This window comes from Camellia sinensis, chromosome 1 (genome assembly GCF_055761805.1).
Source record: "Camellia sinensis isolate YWXY chromosome 1, ASM5576180v1, whole genome shotgun sequence".
Taxonomy (NCBI): Eukaryota; Viridiplantae; Streptophyta; class Magnoliopsida; order Ericales; family Theaceae; genus Camellia; species Camellia sinensis.
In genome coordinates this window covers 73,921,574-73,942,844 of record NC_138961.1, presented here as the reverse complement: position 1 = coordinate 73,942,844, position 21,271 = coordinate 73,921,574, and the positions used below count along the sequence as shown (strand labels likewise).

The following is a 21,271-nucleotide window of genomic DNA, read 5'->3' as shown; positions in this document are numbered from 1 at the left end:
TTTTCTGAAATTCAAACCAAACGAACCCGATTTGTTTATAAATAGAACTCTTGAAAGCAGATATATCGTTTTTAAGTATTCAACTTTAAAAATAAAGAGATATTTGGTTTATATAAGACTCTTGGTAGATTTGAGAAGATAAAATTAAAATTTAAAAATAGTAAAAAATATGACAAGCTCTTCATACTTTTATAATAATTGTAGATTTTTACTTATTTAAATTACACACATGTATTACGTGCGCCAATTGCTTATTTTTATAATTGAGGGGTGTTAGTGCAATTAACGATATGCATCTGAAATTTTGAACAATTATTCGGAAAGACCCAAATGGCATTTCCCGCCTTTTTGCGTCTCCAATTTCTTACCAAGTTCCCCACTCCACCCACACGTTTCAGAGATCCGTTGTTTTGAAACTCTCTCTCTCTCTCTCTAAAAAAATGTCTTCCACAGAACACTCTAGTCAGTAAATCAACAGGTTTTCGAACTCCGAAACCCTAATTTCACATTTGATTTCACTCTGTAATTCGCAATCTAGGGTTTTGAATTGTGAATTGAAGTTTAAAACATGTACATCAAAGAGATATGCTTGGAGGGTTTCAAGTCGTATGCTACGAGGACAGTGGTTCCTGGTTTCGATCCTTACTTCAATGCAATAACCGGGCTCAACGGGTCTGGCAAATCCAACATTCTCGACTCCATATGCTTCGTTTTGGGTATCACGAATTTGCAGCAGGTTCGAGCTTCCAACCTTCAGGAGCTCGTGTACAAGCAAGGCCAAGCTGGGATTACAAAGGCCACAGTGTCTGTTGTGTTTGATAATTCCGACAGGAATCGAAGCCCTCTTGGCTATGAGGATTGTTCTGAGATTACAGTGACCCGTCAGGTATATATATATATATATGTATGTATGCAAGTTTGGTGTTTGCCTGTTGTGAAATGCTGTAATTTCGTTGTTGGTCATGATTTACATATGAATTTGCAAATCTGCATATAATGGTATTTGGACTATATATCTTTTTTTGTTGATAACTGCGTGTGTGGCCTAGCTTGCGCGCACCTCAACTAATCCTAGGGTATTGAAGTTAACAACCAGGTAACCTCCAGTGGCCCCTTAGGTGATTCGAACTCAAGGCCTTGGATTTTATACTTGAGTCTTTACAGCTCATTCAACCCCCTTGGGGTTCATATTTGGACTATATCTTGAAACAAAATGATTTTTTTGGCTAATGCAATGGAATCTGCATAACTAGGTGAATCATGGAGTGCACTTTGTGCTTATATGGGAAGATCATAAGAAAGTCAAGTAACTAATTAATCTGTTTAATCCTCAACTAAATGGAGTTATCAGAGGTCCTTGGGTGAAACACATGAAAAATTTGGTGAGATGAGATTCTTGGTATTAGGAATGCCGTTTCTCTTTCTACGCAAACCAGATTGGAGACTAATTGGTTCTCAATGTATTATATATAATACCCATGATTTTTTATAGTACTATGTTTTTTGGATTGCAATAAATAATTTGTGAATTTTTTCTAGCTAGCCACATCTTTATATCTGGTATAATATCACATTAAATGCAGACTAGTTTAGTAGTTTGTCAATGTTTTGGTAAAACTATCACACCATTTAACCATCTTCATTGGAAAAAATCAAAAAATAATAAAACATGCAATTACACGTGGTCACCATTTTCATTGTTTACACTTGAGGTTGTAACTATGCCTTTTTCCGTATTAATTGATCCATTTGCTTCTAGGGAATTTCAATTGGAGGTATTTTGAGAATTTTTTGCGCTGATTTTGCAGATTGTGGTTGGTGGAAGGAACAAATACTTAATAAATGGTCACCTTGCGCAGCCTAGTCGAGTGCAAAATCTTTTCCATTCTGTGCAGCTTAATGTCAATAATCCACATTTTCTCATAATGCAAGGACGCATTACTAAGGTCCTAAACATGAAACCCCCTGAAATATTATCAATGCTGGAAGAGGCTGCTGGGACAAGAATGTATGAAACAAAGAAAGAGACTGCTTTGAAAACACTTGAGAAAAAACAGAGTAAGGTAGACGAGATTGATAAGCTTCTTGACCAGGAAATACTTCCTGCTTTGGAGAAGTTGAGGAAGGAGAAGATGCAATACATGCAATGGGCTAATGGGATTGCAGAATTGGATCGAATTAAAAGATTCTGCATTGCTTATGAATATGTTCAGGCAGAGAAGATTAGAGATAATGCGGTTGGCATTGTAGAGGTAACAAAGGCTAAGATTTCTGAGGTTGATGATAATGCAGAAAGGATGCGTATGGAAATACAGGAGATGGAAGCAAAAGTATCAAAATTGACCGCTGAAAAAGAAGCAAGTATGGCCGGGGAGGTAAAAAGTTTGTCAGAGAAAGTAGATGCTCTTTCTCATGATCTGGTGAGGGAAGCATCTATACTGAAAAATCAAGAGAAAACTCTCAACACTGAAAAAGAGAACGCTGAAAAGGTACCAAGTGGCTTAATAAGTTGATGTTATCTCTCTAAAATCAACTATGCATATATCCCTCAAATTTTTGTTTTATGAATTTTATTCTTTCTGCTTCTCATAATATATAGATTTTATGTCTTGATGTTGCCAGATTGTGAGAAGCACTGAAGAATTAAAGCAGTCTGTAGAAGAGAGGGCCTCTGCTGTAAAAAATGCTGAAGATGGAGCAGCTGATCTGAAAAAGAGAGTTGAGGAACTTTCTAAGAGTTTGGAAGACTATGAAAAGGACTACCAGGTAAATATTGCCTGTATAGTTGGTTGTTGTGCATTGCATTCCATTAACATTTTTGTTGCTTGCATTCATATCCTGTATAGTTGGTTTTATCCTTAAGACTTGTGCAATTTCCGTGGTTAGGGTGTCTTAGCTGGTAAGAGCAGCGGAAGTGAGGAGAAATGTCTTGAAGATCAACTAGGTGATGCCAAAGTAGCTGTTGGAAATGCAGAAACAGAACTGAAACAGTTGAAAACAAAAATAAGCCATTCTGAGAAAGAGTTGAAAGAGAAATCACGTCAGCTATTATCAAAGCGTGAAGAAGCTGTTTCTGTAGAAAATGAGCTGAATACTAGAAGAAAAGATGTGGAAAGTGTTAAAATGGCTTTGGAATCTCTTCCATACGAAGATGGACAGATGGAAAGCTTACAAAAGGTACACTCTTCCAACGGTGGTTCTGCAACAAATTATACCTCAAATGGAATGAGGTATCTGTTTGGTTAAAGTTCTTTTGTATATTGTAAGTTGTAATAAATTGAAAATTTTTTCTTCAGGATCGTGCAGCTGAGTCAGAGATAGTGCAAAAGTTGAAAGATGAAATTCGGATTCTATCTGCAAAATTGACTAATGTGGATTTTGCATACCGTGACCCTGTGAAGAATTTTGATAGGTCAAAGGTGAAAGGTGTGGTTGCTAAACTCATTAAAGTGAAGGATGGCTCAACAGCGACTGCCTTAGAGGTTGGCCATGCATGCTGTCATATAGTTTGTTTATTTTAGAAGTTGTATATTTTGTTGCCAAGTTTTGATGTTTTCTAAACATTTCACTACTTACTGACTCTTATGCTGAGTCCCTGTTCAGGTTGCAGCAGGGGGAAAGTTGTTTAATATTATAGTAGACACAGAAAATACTGGCAAGCAACTGCTTCAAAATGGTGATCTTCGAAGACGAGTAACAATAATCCCTCTAAACAAAATTCAATCCCATCCTGTCCCTCATAGAGTGCAAAATGCTGCCGTTAGATTGGTTTGTTTCTGTATTTTGCTTTCTTTATACATTTATCTCCTGTGGTTGATTGTATTTGTTACAAGATTACTGCTCTCTTTTCAGGTTGGCAAAGGGAATGCAGAAGTGGCACTGTCTTTGGTAGGATATGACAAGGAACTGAAGGTATGATTTCACATATGCTATTATTGTTATTCCTATCCTTTTGTTGCTCATTGAATTTTTATGTTTGGTGATGCTGGCGACCAGCCAATGTTTTGTGCATGTACAATTGTGTTGGAATGTTTCTGGCAATTGCCTTTTTTTTTTATTTTATTTTATTTATTTATTGTTGTGCCATCATGATTTTATTTTTTGTTTATTTTTTGACTTGGCATATAACCCTTGAGAGAGCAGAATAATGAAAAAGTATTTATGTGGCTGACCCCATTTGATTGGGACATATAGCTTGGGTTGGTTTGTCACCATGAACCATATTTATCTGGCTAAGAATCAGCCAAAGTCCCATTAACATTCACATGTGTATGTTTTTAGTTGGAATACTGAACTTTTTTGCTCGGGTTAGTTGCATTTTGTTTATTACCAATTAACAAAACTTTTGCATTTTGCATTGCAGAGTGCTATGGAATACGTATTTGGTTCAATCTTTGTTTGCAAAACTATTGATGCAGCGAGGGAGGTTAGTCTTCTTTAGAAATGTTTTGTCCTGAGGTGCTTTTCTTGATGATAAATTCTAATATTGTAAATTGCTTTTTGAAGTTGAATTATGTTTTTTTCCCCTTAAATTTTGTTCCTGCTATGCTCTGGTCAAGTTAAAGTTGAGTGCAACTGTTACTTTTGATTTACATGAATTTTAGTTCACTAAACAATACTACAAAGAGTAATAGAGCATGCGATACTGGATTTGGTTATCAAAATTTGGAATTGATGATTGAAAATTTCATCCTTCAATGCAATCTTGTTACTTTGGTTCCATTCAATTGATATGCTGAAGTGTTAAATTTTGTTACTTCTATCTCTACTACTTTTCTGTCTAGTTCTTAGTGGAGTTAATTATAAAATTATTTCAATTTCATAATTTAAAACATATTCTACTCCACATGAAGATATACTTCCATGTTTAAGATGATAACTAGTTAATTTCTCTGTGTAGCAAAGACAGATTTATTAGTATTTTTACTGTGTTTCACTCACACTTCTGCAGTGTTTGGCCATGTTTCGGACTTCAGCACCTTATCTTAAACAATGTTTGTCAGTGATCGATTCAGCATTCATTTTGTTTTGAAATCAGTGACATTGACAGACTCTCTGCACCAATGACTTTATTACACAAAAAAATGTACTTATTCTACATAAAGCAGTATGTTATTTATATTAACTTAATAAGCTGACCCTTAGTTTTGGTGTTTGTCTAAACTTAATTTTCAGCTCATGCATGTCCACATCATTCGCTTATTGCCTTTTACCTTCAATTTCAAACCTTTGTACCTTGAATAAGTTTTTATTTATTTCTTTATTTTAATATGATTGTTCTTAATCTGAATTTCACTCAATGACTGGTCCATAGGTTGCTTTTAATAGGGAAATTGGCACCCCAAGTGTCACTTTTGAGGGTGATATATTTCAGCCAAGTGGACTTCTGACAGGTGGAAGTCGCAAGTAAGTAATAGATCTTGTTCTTCGATTAAAGTGTCCACAGCAATGCTTTTGCCTGATCCTGAGGGTGATAATGATTTATAGTGTTGTTCAGTTGTTATTTACTATTCTTTTCAAGACCACACTGACTTGACAAATGCTAATTCAATTATGAAATTTTAGTTGTTATTTATTTATTTTAAAAATTTTTTTTTTGCTGACAAGATTGTGTTGAAAAGCTAAATTCGTATTTACTGTTATTTCTGCGCAGCAAGGCGCTTTTAATTTTCCCCATCTACTTCTAGTAATCTGACTGACTAAATTACTTAAATTTTGCAGGGGTGGGGGTGATCTGTTAAGACAGCTTCATGCTTTGGCAGAGGCTGAATTAAAACTTTCTGTTCATCAGAAGAGGCTATCTGAAATTGATGCCAAGGTCAATCATGAACATTACTCTTTATTTGAACAAAATGAAGTGGATGAGCTGAGAAGCATGTATATGGACACAAAACCCAGATTCGGCACGAAATGGAAACACCAAGACAACAATTTAAAAAAAAAAAAAAACAAAAACAAAAACTGCATGACATGATTGGGACACAACAATAAATATATATATATATATATATGTATATATTCTTATATGTATGTGTGCAAATAATAATGATTTCTTCATTTTATATGTTACAAATAAATTTATATTTTATTATATTAAAACAGAAAGAATTCACTTTTCACATTCTACATTTTAAAAAAGAAGTGTTAGCAAAAAAATATTGATGTAGATTTTAAAAGAATATATATTCATAAAGAAATGTAAAGTTTTGGGATTTTTAAAATTAAAACGTTAGGAGAGGGATGTTTTGCTATAAATGCGTATATATTTTTTTTCTTTTTCTAATTATTATTTAAAAGCTTTATATTCTGAAAATTGCAATGTGTTCCATGTGGGGCGATGGACACGTGTGTCCCCAAGTGTTTGAAGCATGCTCAATTGTAAAAAATTTGAAAAAAAAAAGAAAAAAAAAGATGATACATTTGGACGCATGTTCGACACATTTGGACACAATGATATACATATATATATATATATATATGTATGTATATTGTTATATGCATACATGCAAAATAATAATAATTTCTTCATTTTTTGCATAACAAATACATTTTTATTTTATTATGTCAGAATAGTAAGAGTTAGCTCAAACAAAGGGGATCTAATCTTTGATCGGCGAATACCAACAAAATTGAAAGAAATTTTTTATAGAACAATTATAAAGTGGTGATGTTTTATGGAACAAAATGTTGGGCAACTAAAAACAAAATATTCATAAAATGAGTGTAACTGAGATACGAATGCTTAGATAGATGTATAGTAAGACTAGGAAATACATAATTAGAAATGAATATATTTTTGAAATAGTAGGAATAATACCAATTGAAGATAAGTTAAGGGCCCGTTTGTCTTGGGGTTAAGTAAATGGGAGGGGATTAGGATGGTGGAGGTGTTATTTAGTGTTGTGTTGGTTTGTAGAGTTGGGGAGGGGATTAGGATGGTGGAGGTGATATAGATGGAGATTGGGGAGGGGATTGAGATGGAGGTTGGGGAGATGGTATTAGAAAAATGGTGAGGGGATTAGAAATTTTTTTATTTTTTTTATTTTTTATATATTGGGAATTTTTTTATAAATATTAATGTTTAATTTTTTATATTTTTTTTATTTGTTTTATTATTTTATATAAAAATAATTTAACAATTCCTACACTAACAACTATCTTCAAAACAAACACAATTTTACTTAATCCTCTCACTAACAATCCCCTTACTATTAATCTCCTCACTATGAATCCCCTTCATTCTATCTCTGAAAACAAACGGGGCGTAAGAGAGAACAAGTTGAGATGGTTTGGTCATGTGCGATACGATTAATATTTATAGACACAACTATATGAAAAGTGATATGATAACCAAAAATGAAAATGTTAGGGGGAAGAAGACCTAAACTAACATGGGATAGGGTCTAGGAAGCACGAGTGCAGGTACGGGGATGGGTAGGCCAATATGTCAAAACCTAAAAAATAGGGGTATGCGTATGCCCATAAAGAAATACATTTTTATAAAAAAAAATAGTGAACAATAGATAGAGAGGGTAGAAAAAATAGAGATAAAGATAGGTACTCCAAGAGATGGAGGGTTGTTGAAAAAATAGAGAAGAAGATAGAGAGAAGTAGAGTCGGAGAGAAAAGGAAGCCAAAAAAGAACCCCAATTATTTTTAGAATTTTTTATAATTGCCAAAATACACTATTTTAAAGTTTTTAAAAATAGGTTTAATATAGTTGTTATAGTAACGTTATATTTTTTTGAAAGTTGTATTTATGCCCCGACGTACCTAGAAAAGTATTCGAAGCGTTCCCATGCCGTAGGATAATATTTTGAGAGTACCCATGATTCATAGGATGTTGTAGTAAAAAAATATGAATTTAATTTAATTTAATTGAGAATATAGCCATTGTTGTCAAACCGCGAATTGAATCGTGAATCATTTTGTTAAAATAGTGAATGGTGAATCATAAGATTCATTTTATTTAATTTGATATCTTATTTTATATATTTATGTACATATAAAAATAAACATAGTGCTTAAAATAAAATAAATCATCAACATTACTCATTTTGTAGACATTGTAAAAAAAACAAGGAATTTTGTAAACGCACTTAACTTTTATTTTATATACTTTGACAGCAAGTAGCCACTCATGCTGCTTAATGCTGATTTTTATTTGCTGTTATCTTTTTTTTTTCCCTTGACTTTCAGATTGCAGGTCTCCTTCCTCTTCAGAAAAAGTATAAGGACCTTAAGGCACAGTTGGAACTTAAGTCTTATGATCTTTCCTTATTCCAGAGTAGGGCTGAGCAGAATGAACATCATAAGGTTGTGTGGTTTGGCCTCTGATATAGCACTGTGAAGTGGAAATTTACTTCTTGTTTAGCTTAATCCATTACTAATAATGACTTATTTTTTTCTGTCTACCACCTCATTTTATTTGTTTACTTGATGGGTGTATTATAGCTTGGTGAGCTTGTAAAAAGGATCGAGCAGGAGCTTTCAGAAGCAAAATCTGCTGCCAGTGAAAAGCAACTTTTGTTTGAAAAATGCATAACTACAGTGTCATCGCTTGAAAAATCAATCAGTGAACATGCTAATAATCGGAATGGCAGGCTCAAAGATTTAGAGAAAAAGATCAAGGCAATAAAAGCTCAGGTGCAATCAGCTACCAAGGAGCTCAAGGTAGGTGTTGAAATTGCTGACTTGAGCGTGTGAAATATTGCCTGACAAACATATTTAAAATAAACTTATGCAGTATTTGCAACCAAGTGTTGTATTAGAATGAAAGTTCTATCTTTCCACTTAGCTCTCAGACAAGTTAATAGGCACTCAATGGAGTCACATGGATATAAAAATATGCTTCGTACCAGCATATTATTATAAAAGGAAACTCATTAGTAATTCTAAATGCATGTGTTTTGCCATTATATCATTGCAACTTTTAAACTTATCCGTACAAAATCCTACAAAACTTATCTAGATCTATGTACAAAGGATATTCGCAGATCCTAGCTGCATAGCACAGGCTACAGAGTCTCCAACATACTAATGTCATACATTCTCCTTTACCTCAGGGTCAAAATAGTAGTTTTTTTTATTGATTGTGGAAACTATCCACATGACAATACTTGGCTTGGGTCTGGGCTTTTATTATATTATGTTCTATGTTGTGAAGTGCGTGGTATCAAGTCCTACAAACAGTAATGTAAACTTTGAAATGGAAGTACTCAATTTAAAATGGCCCAGGCTTGTTAAATATGGACAGAAACAAAAGAGTGAATATTTATTGAGTGATTTGCTGTCTAGAATTATTTGTCCTGATTTCCTTGATTTCACCCATGGTTTTTGTAATATGTGATTTACTTCCTTCTGTGCTTCAATTTGATTTTCTCACATTAGCTTAATATGAGGTATAGGTCTCTTTATCTGACACCAATAGTTGCAATACAACTGCTTTGTATCATGCATTGCATGACAACTGCAAACTGTTTTTTGTTATCAATTATGTGCATTAAAGTCTCAATAGCTTCGGAGTTCCTTTTGACTTTGTTGTGCATGCTAGTAGGGGCATGAAAATGAGAAGGAGAGGCTTATTATGGAAATGGAAGCGGTCAAACAGGAATGTGCATCCTTGGAGAGTCAGTTAGTTTCTCTGAAGAAGCTTATTGACAATCTTACTTCAGAAGTAGATGAACATAAAACCAGGGTAAACAACCAAGTCTCTTTTTCAATGTGGTTCCCGTCAATTTATTTTCTAGAAAAAAAAAAGAAAAAGAAAAAGAAAAATAAAGAAGAAATAAATGACTTATCCATTTCTCCTGCAGATTGCTTCCATAAGAAATTCTCATGATCAGGCACAATCTGAGCTCAATCTTTTCCGCTCAAAGATGAAGGAGTGTGATGCACAGATTAGTTGCATTATCAGGGAGCAGCAGGAACTTCAATGCAAAATTAGTGAGACAAATCTTGAGAGAAAGAAGATGGAAAATGAGGTAATGTGTTAAGCGCCTCAAATGTGTTCTCTCTGGGTTCTGGCTGCAACCCAATTGTCCTCTTTCTTTCTATACTTTTCTTTTTCCATTTTGGGTGGCAGGTGAAACGGATGGAGATGGAACAGAAAGATTGCTCCTTGAAGGTTGAAAAATTGATTGAGAAGCATGCTTGGATAACATCTGAGAAACAGCTCTTCGGAAAAAGTGGGACGGATTATGATTTTGAATCCCGTAATCCTCGTAAAGCAAGGGAAGCTTTTGAAAAGCTACAAGCTGAGCAATCAGGGTGTGTATCTGAGAATTTTTTCTGCAGCTTTTGCGTGAATGAAGCAGAAGTTCTTGACACATTTTTTCTCTTGTGTATTTAAGCCTTGAGAAACGAGTCAACAAGAAAGTTATGGCAATGTTTGAGAAAGCAGAAGATGAGTACAATGATTTAATATCAAAGAAGAACATTATTGAGGTTTGTAACAGTTGAACTGTTCTAACTTCGTTCTACCTAAATATCTTTGCTTATTTTGCACCAAAAGATCTTTAGTGATTCAGAGTTCATATTGCATAGAATGACAAGTCAAAAATCAAGATGGTGATTGAGGAGCTTGATGAAAAGAAGAAAGAAACACTGAAAGTTACATGGGTTAAGGTTAACAAGTAAGTTAAAACCAATCATTTATCTAAAAAAATTTCATGTTACTTCCAACGTTTGAAGCTGCAGAAGCTCTGTACTTACTCTTCAAAAATGTGTACTTTTTAGTGACTTTGGGTCCATATTTTCTACCCTATTACCTGGCACAATGGCAAAGCTAGAACCTCCTGAGGGAGGCAACTTCTTAGATGGTCTTGAGGTTCGTGTTGCCTTTGGAGGTGTTTGGAAACAGTCCCTGTCAGAACTTAGTGGAGGACAAAGATCTTTACTTGCACTTTCTCTAATTCTGGCACTTCTTCTGTTCAAACCAGCTCCACTTTATATATTGGATGAGGTACATAACTTGTTTAGGTCCTTGAAATAGAGTCGTTGGTATGCTTCATTTCTAATTTGTGTACTCTATAATATACATGTTATTTTCCATTAGATGAGTTTGGTTTGTTCTAACACATGATTTTTTAGATCGATTTATATCATTTGCTATTTAACTACGTATATAGAGTACCTAAGAAGCGTGGACACTTCTAAAAAGGTAATGTGTCGTGTCCAACACTGTGTTGGACACTGACATGACATGACACTTGTTGGACACTTCTTAACACTTTAAGACACATAAAACACGTTGCAAGTATGACTAAAATAGCTTGGAATCCAATGATAAAATAAAATAAATTAAATCTCCTATTCTCCTCCTTTAGACTTCAAAATTTATTGTCTTTGGTTTAAATATTCATATATATGAAATATAATAATTATTTATCCTTAAATATGACATATAATAAATATAAAAATTATATATTTTGCATGTGTCCCCCACATGTTGTATCCTAAATTATTGGAAAATTTATGTTTCTATTTCTTGTCACATCTCCGTGTTCATGTGTCATAGTAGAGTACAATCTTGTATAGGCATTTGAAACCAAGTATATAGAATGTCCTTTAGGAAACTTCACAATGTAAACCTATGGCACAGCTGCACAGGTTATTAGGTTGGTTTTTGTATACTTTGGGATGGGCCATATGTCAAGAATTATGTTATCCGGACTGAAGATAAATTTAGTCTTTTTTTTTTCCCATTCAAATTAATCATGTAAAGCAAATTTCTACGTGCATTATGGGAGATTTTTTAACATTTTCTCCCTATATTTTAGTACATTGTATTTGATTTTTTTTCCCTCTTAAAGAATCCTTCAAGAAAGTAATTGAGAAATTAGATCATTTTGGATAGCTAAATTCATCGTTATGGAATGAAAGTGTACTGCTTGTTTTGAGAGGTGAGGGTGCAATTTATTTATCTGCATTTTTTTGCTGGCTCTTAAGTCCTACGATGTTTGATTTGACCAATACAATGTTACCTGTCAACAGCTTTGTAGTGCTGTAGCTGTAGAATGGTTTTTTTCCCCTCCTACAGTTAGTTTATGGATTAAGAGACTTTTGCTGAGCTAGGTACTTGTTTTAATACTTCTAGAATCAGGTTCTCCACAAGGTGAATGAACTTGGAAAGTTCATTCTACTTTGGTGCATGTTAAAACCTATCACCTACTTCACCCACTAAACCTAACCCACTTCACCTACTCCATCTACCACCTCCACTTTACCTACTCCATCTACCACCTACTACCACCTACTCTTCTATATATAGGAATCATTGTAACATTCAATATATCAACTATTACAAACATTAATCAATAATACATCAATATTTTTACAAAAAAAAAAAAAAAAAAAAAAAAAAAAAAAAAAAAAAACAACACAAACCAAACGTTTACAAACTTGTCATTTCTTCATGCCGGGGCTCAACCCCGATCAGCATTTTACACCAAAAAAAAAAAAAACAAAAACAAAACAAACAAAAAAAAAAAAAAAAAACACAAAACACACATCACAGGCGGGATTTTTCTTCTCTACTCTGCCGCCAGTCTCTTCTTCTTGCCTCCGTCCTGGCTGGCCCTTGACGGTGTTGCCTCCGTGTTTCCTACGCCGCCAAGCACGTTCACTCCTCCATACTCCTCCACTGCAGCATATGGCGGACCTCCAAATCGGAACATCATAGTGGCTTTCCGCTTCAGCTCCTTGTTTTCCGCTTTTAGTACACTTATCTCTGCTCGCGCATCCTTATACATGCGCTGGAGTAGCGCCAGTTGGGCGTTTAACTGCTGCACCTCATTTGTCCTACTCTGCAGCCGGTGCGACAAGTTTGTGACCGCCATCATGGTCTCCACACATGACTTCAAAGTATACTGATTGGCCTCAATATCAGTTTGCACCACCATTTTTTGCTCCACCGACCGCATCGGAAAGTTCAACGGAGCAAAATCAGAGGTGTTTGGTTAAGGTTCACTGGCCACCGCACCAGTTATTTCTCTCGTGGACTCGTTCAGGTCTGGAAAGAGCGTGAGCAGACCACGGGAAGAGGATGCCATGTTCTGGGTAGCTGGACGGGAAGAAGAGGCCATGTTTTTTGGGTTGCTGAGTGTTTCAGCGAAGCAGCGATTTCCGACTGGTACTTTCAGAGAAGGACTGGGCAACAGAGTGTTACAGCGTATCTCTCTCAGAAAAGGAAGAGTTTTTTTTCAGAGGATTTTAGCAGGCTTTTTTGTCTCAGCCTCTGCCTCAGCCTAGGTTAAATAGCCAAGGCAGTCACGCGCATCGCGCGCCACTTGACGCCAGACGACAAAACGGGCGCGCCAGCCAATGTGGTCACGCGTCTCGCCATTATGTCCGGCACACCTTTTTATGGAATGGGCACGCCTTTTGATGGCACGCCTTTTGAAAAATTGGGCACACCTTTTGAGGGTGCGACTTTTTAGGGGTCCGACAAGACTCTGTAAACTGTCCCGACATTGATTCCGGTTAGCTCCTTTATGGGTCCGACAAGACTCTGTAAACTGTCCCGACATTGATTTCGGTTAGTTTCTACAAGGGTCCAGCAAGACTCTGTAAACTGTCACAACAACTGTCACAACAACTGTCACAACATTGTCTGCTACAACGGTCCGACATGACCCCATAAACTGTCTTCTACATCGGTCTGACACCGCCATCCAGTGTCCTTTACACCGTTATGACACCACCATACAGTGTCCTCTACAACGTTATGACACCCCCATACAGTGTTCTCTACAACGTTATGACACCACCATCCAGTGTCTTCACCAATGGTCTGACACGACCATACAGTGTCTCCTATCCTCTTTTATTTTTATGTATTTTCTTGTTTTGTTACTCTCTCCAAACTCAAGTTGGTTAGTTCCTATCCCCCTTGAGTTTGCGGGGGGCTGTTAAAACCTATCACCTACTTCACCCACTAAACCTAACCCACTTCACCTACTCCATCTACCACCTCCACTTTACCTACTCCATCTACCGCCTACTACCACCTACTCTTCTATATATAGGAATCATTGTAACATTCAATATATCAACTATTACAAACATTAATCAATAATACATCAATATTTTTACAGTGCATCTTACTAGTAACTTGAAAATATGAAATTGGAGCCATGGATATTCACAATTCAGACTTGCCTTCTCTTTCCTTGGCAGGAAGTTAATTTTTCCAGGAATAATGTTCTGACTTTGTTTATTTGACTTTTAATATGTTCTTATTTGATTTTTATTTTATATATTTCATTTTGTTCTTGTTCAGCAAATTGCTCGTCGGATTCTACTCGTGTAGATTGCACACTTGTCTTAATCTTCAAGTTTGTTGTTTCTACTATTGTTTGACAGGTTGATGCAGCTCTTGATCTAAGCCACACCCAGAACATTGGAAGAATGATCAAAACTCACTTTCCACATTCACAGGTTTGATATTCTTTCTTGTGATCACTGATGTTTGTTGCTTTCTTTTTTTATTTTTCTTAATCCACAAACTTTTAGTCAGTTCTCAAGCAATTGTTCTCCCCAAAAGGTTTAGCTAGCTCTGGCCCTGTCAATCCTGACAGGTAGAATCGATGCAATCTTAATTTACAGCTCTACTTGTTCAAATAACTGTCTATAATTAATGTTTTAAGTATTGCTGAAGTTTTACTAGAAGAGAGAACCGGAATATTTAACTTGTTCAAAAATGTGTTTGCTGCTGTCAGAAACAGAAACTAGTGAGCCATAAGGCATCAAATCTGCCCCTAGTCATCGCAGCAGTTAACATTTCTTGATAACAGATTTATGACAATATCTTCCAAATTTACCATATTTAGTTTGGCTTCTTTTGTTATGACTTCTTTTTGGTCTTTTTACTGCAGTTCATTGTGGTTTCTTTGAAAGAAGGCATGTTCAACAATGCTAATGTTCTTTTCCGGACAAAGTTTGTGGACGGTGTTTCTACTGTGCAGAGAACCGTGGCATCTAAGCCAAATAAGTGACTCTCATATCCTATGAGGATAAATTTTAAACTGGTAATGTCTCCTGACTGAAATTCAATTTTAGTGAAGTATTTTCTCAAGTAAATGTATTTTGGTTTTCGGGAACACCTCACCCCAGTTTGGTATTCCCTTTTTCCAAGCCCTGTCATTTTTTTAATCCATGTAGTTAATAATTTTGATTGTATATTTTCCTGTCAAGTATAAATAAATAGGGAATATCTATAACTTGCCACTTTTTGAGTGATTCAATGAGCAACTGAAAAGAGAAGGGAGTGGAGTGGAGGCTAGTAGAGAAATAGATATTGGGAAAAAAAACATAAAAGATAAAATTGAATTGATAGGGTGTTGTAAAGTGCATGAGTGTAGTGTGTGCCACACTTCTAGTCATGTACAGAACATACATAGGTTTTGGTTGCTGTCATATAGGAAAATTTTATCCGAACCTGTAGACTTTTGAATTTTAATAGTAGTGGAGGAAACATACTTCTATATATTTGTCTAAAGGGTCATTCTACACACTCCTTTTTGGGGTGTGTACTATATGCAATTTATGACATTTGTGGCGTTGATACCAAAAATATCATAACTAAGGGGTTGTTCGGGATGATATAAATATGTATATTTTTTAATTTTTTACGAAAATATGTGCAATGTGGTAGAGAGGTGATGTGATCCAAATAAGATAAAAAGATGTGTTATTGTAGATTAACCCAAACAACCCCTTTAGTTATAATAAAAAAAGTACAATGGGTCATAACCAAACACCACTTAAGGAGTAATCAAAGACCTTTTCGGTTATAACCAAAATAATTACATAATAGATCATAACTAATATATAATGAGCCATAACCAAGGGCAAGGTTTTAACAAGTGGTGTTACGTAACATTTGCGGTGGTAGGCGTTATCCGTTACACCCGTTTTTGCAGTGGGACTGAAATTCACAAGTGTAACGGTCGTTTCGGTGTTATGTAACGGCCGTAGCGGTACCGTAATGGCCCGTTATACACCGTTACACATTTTACAATATTCTGAATCGTTTCTTTTCCAAAAAAAAAAAGCTTACAAAAAAGAACGAATACTCAAGTGATCTAAACCCAAAGAAAAAAACCTTGTATGAATTTTTTTTTGTATAATTTATTTATTTATTTTTTTATTTCATTACATTAACATGTAAAATAAAGAATATATAAGCAGTGGTTGCATTTATTTTTATAATCATTTCATTTAATATTTAATTATAAATATTTTTATTTTGTTATTGTAATGTGTTGTCTAAAAAATGTCTTTAAAAAAAAATAATAGCTCAAAAATAATTTTTGCTTATGGCACAATTTTTATTTTTATAATTATTTCATTTAATACTTAATTGTAAATAATTTTATTTAGTTAGCTATAAAGTGTTGTCTAAAAAACTGTCTTTTTTAAAAAAAAAATATTAGCTCAAAAATAATTTTTATTTATGGCACAATATTTATTTTTATAATCGTTTCATTTAATAATTGTAAATATTATTTACTTAGTTACTTCAAGTATTGGTCAAAAATAATTTTGTAGACATTTAAAATCAATTATTTCTAAAGTTATTAAGTATTAAAATAAAATGTAAAAAACTCCTTTTATAGTGTTTTAAAAATATGAAATATATTGGATCATACTTAAAAATTAACAAAAATTGATCAAAATTTGTTTTAAACCATAATAAATGTGATTTTGGAAAAAAATATATATGCGTATCAACAAGTTTTTTTCAAATTATGTGAAAAATTTAAAAAAATTACAGTTTCGGTTATCATAACCGTTATGCTACGGCCTTTACACTCCGCAACCGCATCTGCACCATTGTAACCGTTATAGCGACCGCAACCGTTTTTCGAAACCTCAAGGGTTATAACCAAATATCACGGGAGGCATAATCAAAGATCTCTTTGGTCATAACCAAGGTTGTTAAGATCGCGATCCGGATTGTAGGATCGTATGATCCAATATATACAATTCGATCCAACTTGTACTTTGGATCGGGCCTACATCAGGATCCTTGGGATTGTATCAGGATTGGGATTCTCTGCGATTCTGTTTAAGAGGGTTTTTTTGCTAGCTTTAAGTAAAAAATATTACTCTCTAAGCTGAAGAACACATGCGATTAGGGTAAAACTATGAAAACAATATTCACATAATATATACTATACTAATATTATTCTCACACGGTGAGAACTAATATTCACATAGTATATACTATACTAATATTATTCTCACAATAACACGTTGGGGAAAAAGAGATTGGACCTCAAAGCTTCAGATTGTCTAGAACCATGTACTATTCTTCTTCTTCTTCTATTTGAATCTTCTCTCTCTCTCTCTCTCTCTCTCTCTCTCTTTCTTTTTTCTTTTTCTATTGCTCTTCTTCTTCTTCGTTGCTCTTCTTTTCCTCTTTGTTTGATTTGAATCAAATCAAATCACCCTTTTTTCTTCTTCCAACTTTTTTCCAGGACAGTATTCTGCTCTCTCTCTTTCTGGTGTTCTTCATTTTTCTTGGTTCTTCTTCATTCTTTTTTCCTCTTGCTGTGTACTCTTTTTTTTAGTTTTTATTTTTTATTTATTTTTGGTCTATCCTACTTTGGTTCTTTTTCCCTGAACTTATGCTGGAAAAAAAGCTCTTTTAATTTTAAAAATGCTACTATTGGTGAAGACATTAAGGAGTCGGATGATACCGTGGGTGATGATGATGACTGTGGCAATGACATTAATGTTGATTGCGGCAATGATGATAATTTCGGCGACAATAATGACTTATTTTAGTATTTTATTTGTTCTTCCCTTATTTAGTTTGTCTTCCTTTCATTAAGAAACAATGAGAATGTTGTGCAAGTGTTGGTATTTTCTTTTCTTTTATTATGTTATGTTATGTTATTTTTTTTGAGAAAAAATGTTTAAATGCTACCTTTAATTGCTATATATATATATATATATATTTTGAGATCATTCTATATATGTTTTGATAATATTACTTAGTCATGTAAAATTTATTGCTTTTTTTTTTTATTTTTTTATTTTTTTTTATCATTTTAGTAGGATCTTACGATCCTTAATCCGATCCTACGATCTGATTCAACTGACCCCTAAAACGATCATGTGTAGGATCCCAATCTTAACAACCTTAGTCATAACTAAAATAAAAATCACAAAAGGTCATAACAAAACCACAAATGGTCATAACTAACACCACGATGAGTTATAACAAAGTTATAACTAGCACCACAATGGGTCATAACAAAAAAACCTATGAAGCTTGAGTACTTTGAAAAACATGCTGTACTCGTATTGGATACTTACCGGCGTATGGTATAACAAAAAAGCCTATGAAGCTTGAGTACTTTGAAAAACATGTTGTACTCGTATTGGATACTTACTGGTGTATGGTATCTCGTATGGTACTTTTGCATACGTACCGTGTACATGAAACACGTACCCAAATTTTTTCTTTTTAATTTTTGACGTACTCAGACACACTTAGTATGTACCCAAGTCGTACTGTACCTCAGTTGAAATAATATTTTCTTCTACTACAGAGATAAAACTCCTTTCACTAATTTTTTTTTTTAGTTTTATGCTTAGTATGATTTTAAAATTAAACTATGGTTTGTAAGTTATTTAATATATTGACATTTAATTTTGATTTATACATTTACTTTTGGTATTAAATGTTAATTATAGGTTAGATCTTAACAAATTAAACCATTTAATTAATTTTTACATTATTCAAAATTAAAAATAAATATTTTTTTACAAGCCCGTACCTTACTTTTTTTGGATTTTACCGTATCGACGTATCCGTATCGTACTAGTATCTGTACCCGTGATTCATAGCTAAAAACACAGGTCATAATTGGACATATGATGCACCTTTTTTGAGGTGTACTAAGAAGCATGAATACGGACATGTGACACGACATAGATACGTAAATTTTCAACTAATGCAGGATACAACATGTTGGGCACACGTGTGAAACATATAACTATATAAATTTATTATATTTCATATTTTTAAATATTTAAAATTTATTTTGTGTCAAATATTTAATTTTATCAAACTTATCAACATTAGGTTTTCTATTTTAGTAAAATAAAAAATATATATATATATATTTCTTTTTTTGAAAAAGATGGTCCTCAACTTGTCCCCAACGTGTCTTCAGGTGTCCCCAGTGTGTCCTAGTGTGTCCTCAACTTGTCCCAGTGTGTCTGTGTTGGACATCTGTATGTCACTTTTGGAGAGGCGCCCGTACTTCATAGGATGTGTATTATAGAATTTCCAAATTAGGCTCTAATTATGCAATATATCCTTGATTTGTTTACTTCCTTTCAACTATTGCTACATGTCATGTTACCCTCATGTTTCCCTCTTATATTTGTGAGGAGCTATGTCCTTTGATGACGCTATATTGATGCCATTGTCAAATATGAAATATATTTTGAGAGTGGGATGTAGGTATATATTTTTGCTGCATCTGTGCCAATTGTTCTAGTTTGTAATAGTAATAAGCTTTACTGATATGAGTCCAACCTTGAATTGTGCCTTTGATGGGCTAATGTTTGTCATGTATCACGGTTGAGTAACCTATGCCCTGCTGAAACAACAGTTATAAGTTATAACAAGTTAAGAGATTTGCGTCTGAGAAATATGATAAACTTGTGAAAGTTAAATTATTAGTAAAATTAAGAACTTGAGCCTCCAGAAAGGTGTTGTTTATGGACTTAAGCTTTGAGTTTGACTGTTGTTGCATTGGAAGTGTAATTAATTTTTGACTTCTAGTTCTGGACTGATGGGGAACTCCTAGTCATAAACGAGTAGCTTTTTTAGGGTGGACATGGACCGGTCTGGGCTAGGCTCAGGCTAGGCCCATACTACATAGCAACAGTTGAAGTAGTTTCCCTAGTCCTGCCTGGGATTGGGTCTATACTTCATTGTCAAGCCCATCCAAGAACAAAATTAAAAAAATTAAAGCCCAGCGATATGGCCTAGATATTATTTAATATAATTTTTTTTTTCATATTTCAATATAAAAAATATAGTTAGTTTAATGATTTGGGTGCCTTTTTAACTTATTCAAGGTTAGTAGTTCAAATTTGATAGCCAGTTCTTTCACATGATTAGTAATATATAGGTTGTAGGCAGGGTGGGGCGGCTTGAAGCACTCTTCCCAATTCCGGCACACAATATAATCAGGCTTGAAAATTTTGTCCAACCCCGTCCCTATGGCCTAAACCATAATCCCAAGCTTTATAAAACATGGGCAGGTTTATTGGGGCATCGGGTCGATGTCCACTCCTGGCTTCTTAGCTTTGGAGTTTTACAAAAACTCTTATACCATTGGATGAATTGACAGCCAAAATTGGTGGTACTCATTTTAAATATTTTCATAGTTCAGTATTTTGAATGCATAACCACTTTAATCTGATTCAAGCGTTTATATCTGTTCAGGTTACTTTATACAAAGTTGATTGATAGCTTCAAGAACCTCTGCAGTGATTTTGCACAGCTAGTGTCTACAGTGAGCAACTTGAACCTCATGTTTATCGTCACTCCGCAGATGCTCTCTTCTACTTCTTTTGGAGCTTCTCATGGGAAGCCCTTCCTGCACTGGGTTGAAAGCATCTGGCCTTTGTTTAGGCGATGTAGTTAGCTTGAGTTGTAATTTATAACGAGGAACATAAATTTATCACTGATTTTTTATTTTAATTGGTAAGTAGATTGTAATATGCATTATGTTGGTGTCAAAAACTGTTTGGCTTCCCAAAAAAAAGGATTATTAGTAGTTTCTGCAAATGGTTTCAATGATGTATGTATGTGTTGCTCTGAGTAGCTCAATGTGTTCTTATGTTGAATGCTTGCTTTGGCACAAGACCAGTTCATGACATCATCACTAGCAACTACCTTTGGCAGTCGCTCGACCTCCAGCGGCCGTGTGACCTCCGTTAACCACCTCCGACAACCACCATCGATCTCAGGTGATAGTTTCAAGCAACATTTTTGAAGTTATTTTTTGAAAAAAAAAAATAATGTTCATCTCTACCATGTCACTACCGTCAACATCTTTTCAGATCTAGTGGTGACAAAAAAAAATGGGGGGGAGGGAGAGAAGTAGCAAAGGGATAGATGAAGAGGAAAATGAAAGACCTTACTAGTAGTTTTTCTCAGTGATAAATTTATCAGTGTTAAAATTGTAAAAAATATTATAAATGATAAATATGATTTGAGAGGGAGAGAGATCTCACT

The 21,271-nt window shown here is 34.4% G+C and overlaps 1 protein-coding gene across 2 annotated transcripts; it reads left to right on the top strand.

Annotated features, from left to right (window-relative positions):
- The first annotated feature begins 284 nt into the window (after positions 1-284).
- Positions 285-20,830, top strand: LOC114302137 (structural maintenance of chromosomes protein 2-1). 2 transcript variants are annotated; one of them, XM_028247120.2, is made up of 21 exons: positions 285-886; positions 1,809-2,489; positions 2,623-2,766; positions 2,887-3,177; positions 3,297-3,482; positions 3,604-3,768; positions 3,853-3,912; positions 4,364-4,426; positions 5,315-5,406; positions 5,722-5,818; positions 8,200-8,316; positions 8,455-8,673; positions 9,557-9,697; positions 9,816-9,983; positions 10,085-10,269; positions 10,353-10,446; positions 10,546-10,634; positions 10,738-10,963; positions 14,365-14,439; positions 14,877-15,029; positions 20,477-20,830. In XM_028247120.2, the coding sequence occupies exons 1-20, from the start codon at positions 569-571 to the stop codon at positions 14,994-14,996; spliced, it is 3,531 nt and encodes a 1,176-aa protein (XP_028102921.2). In that variant the 5' UTR covers positions 285-568; the 3' UTR covers positions 14,997-15,029; positions 20,477-20,830. The 2 variants fall into 2 exon arrangements, with proteins under 2 accessions (XP_028102921.2, XP_028102929.2); XM_028247128.2 differs by having other exon boundaries at positions 20,522-20,655.
- Positions 20,831-21,271: the final 441 nt, after the last annotated feature.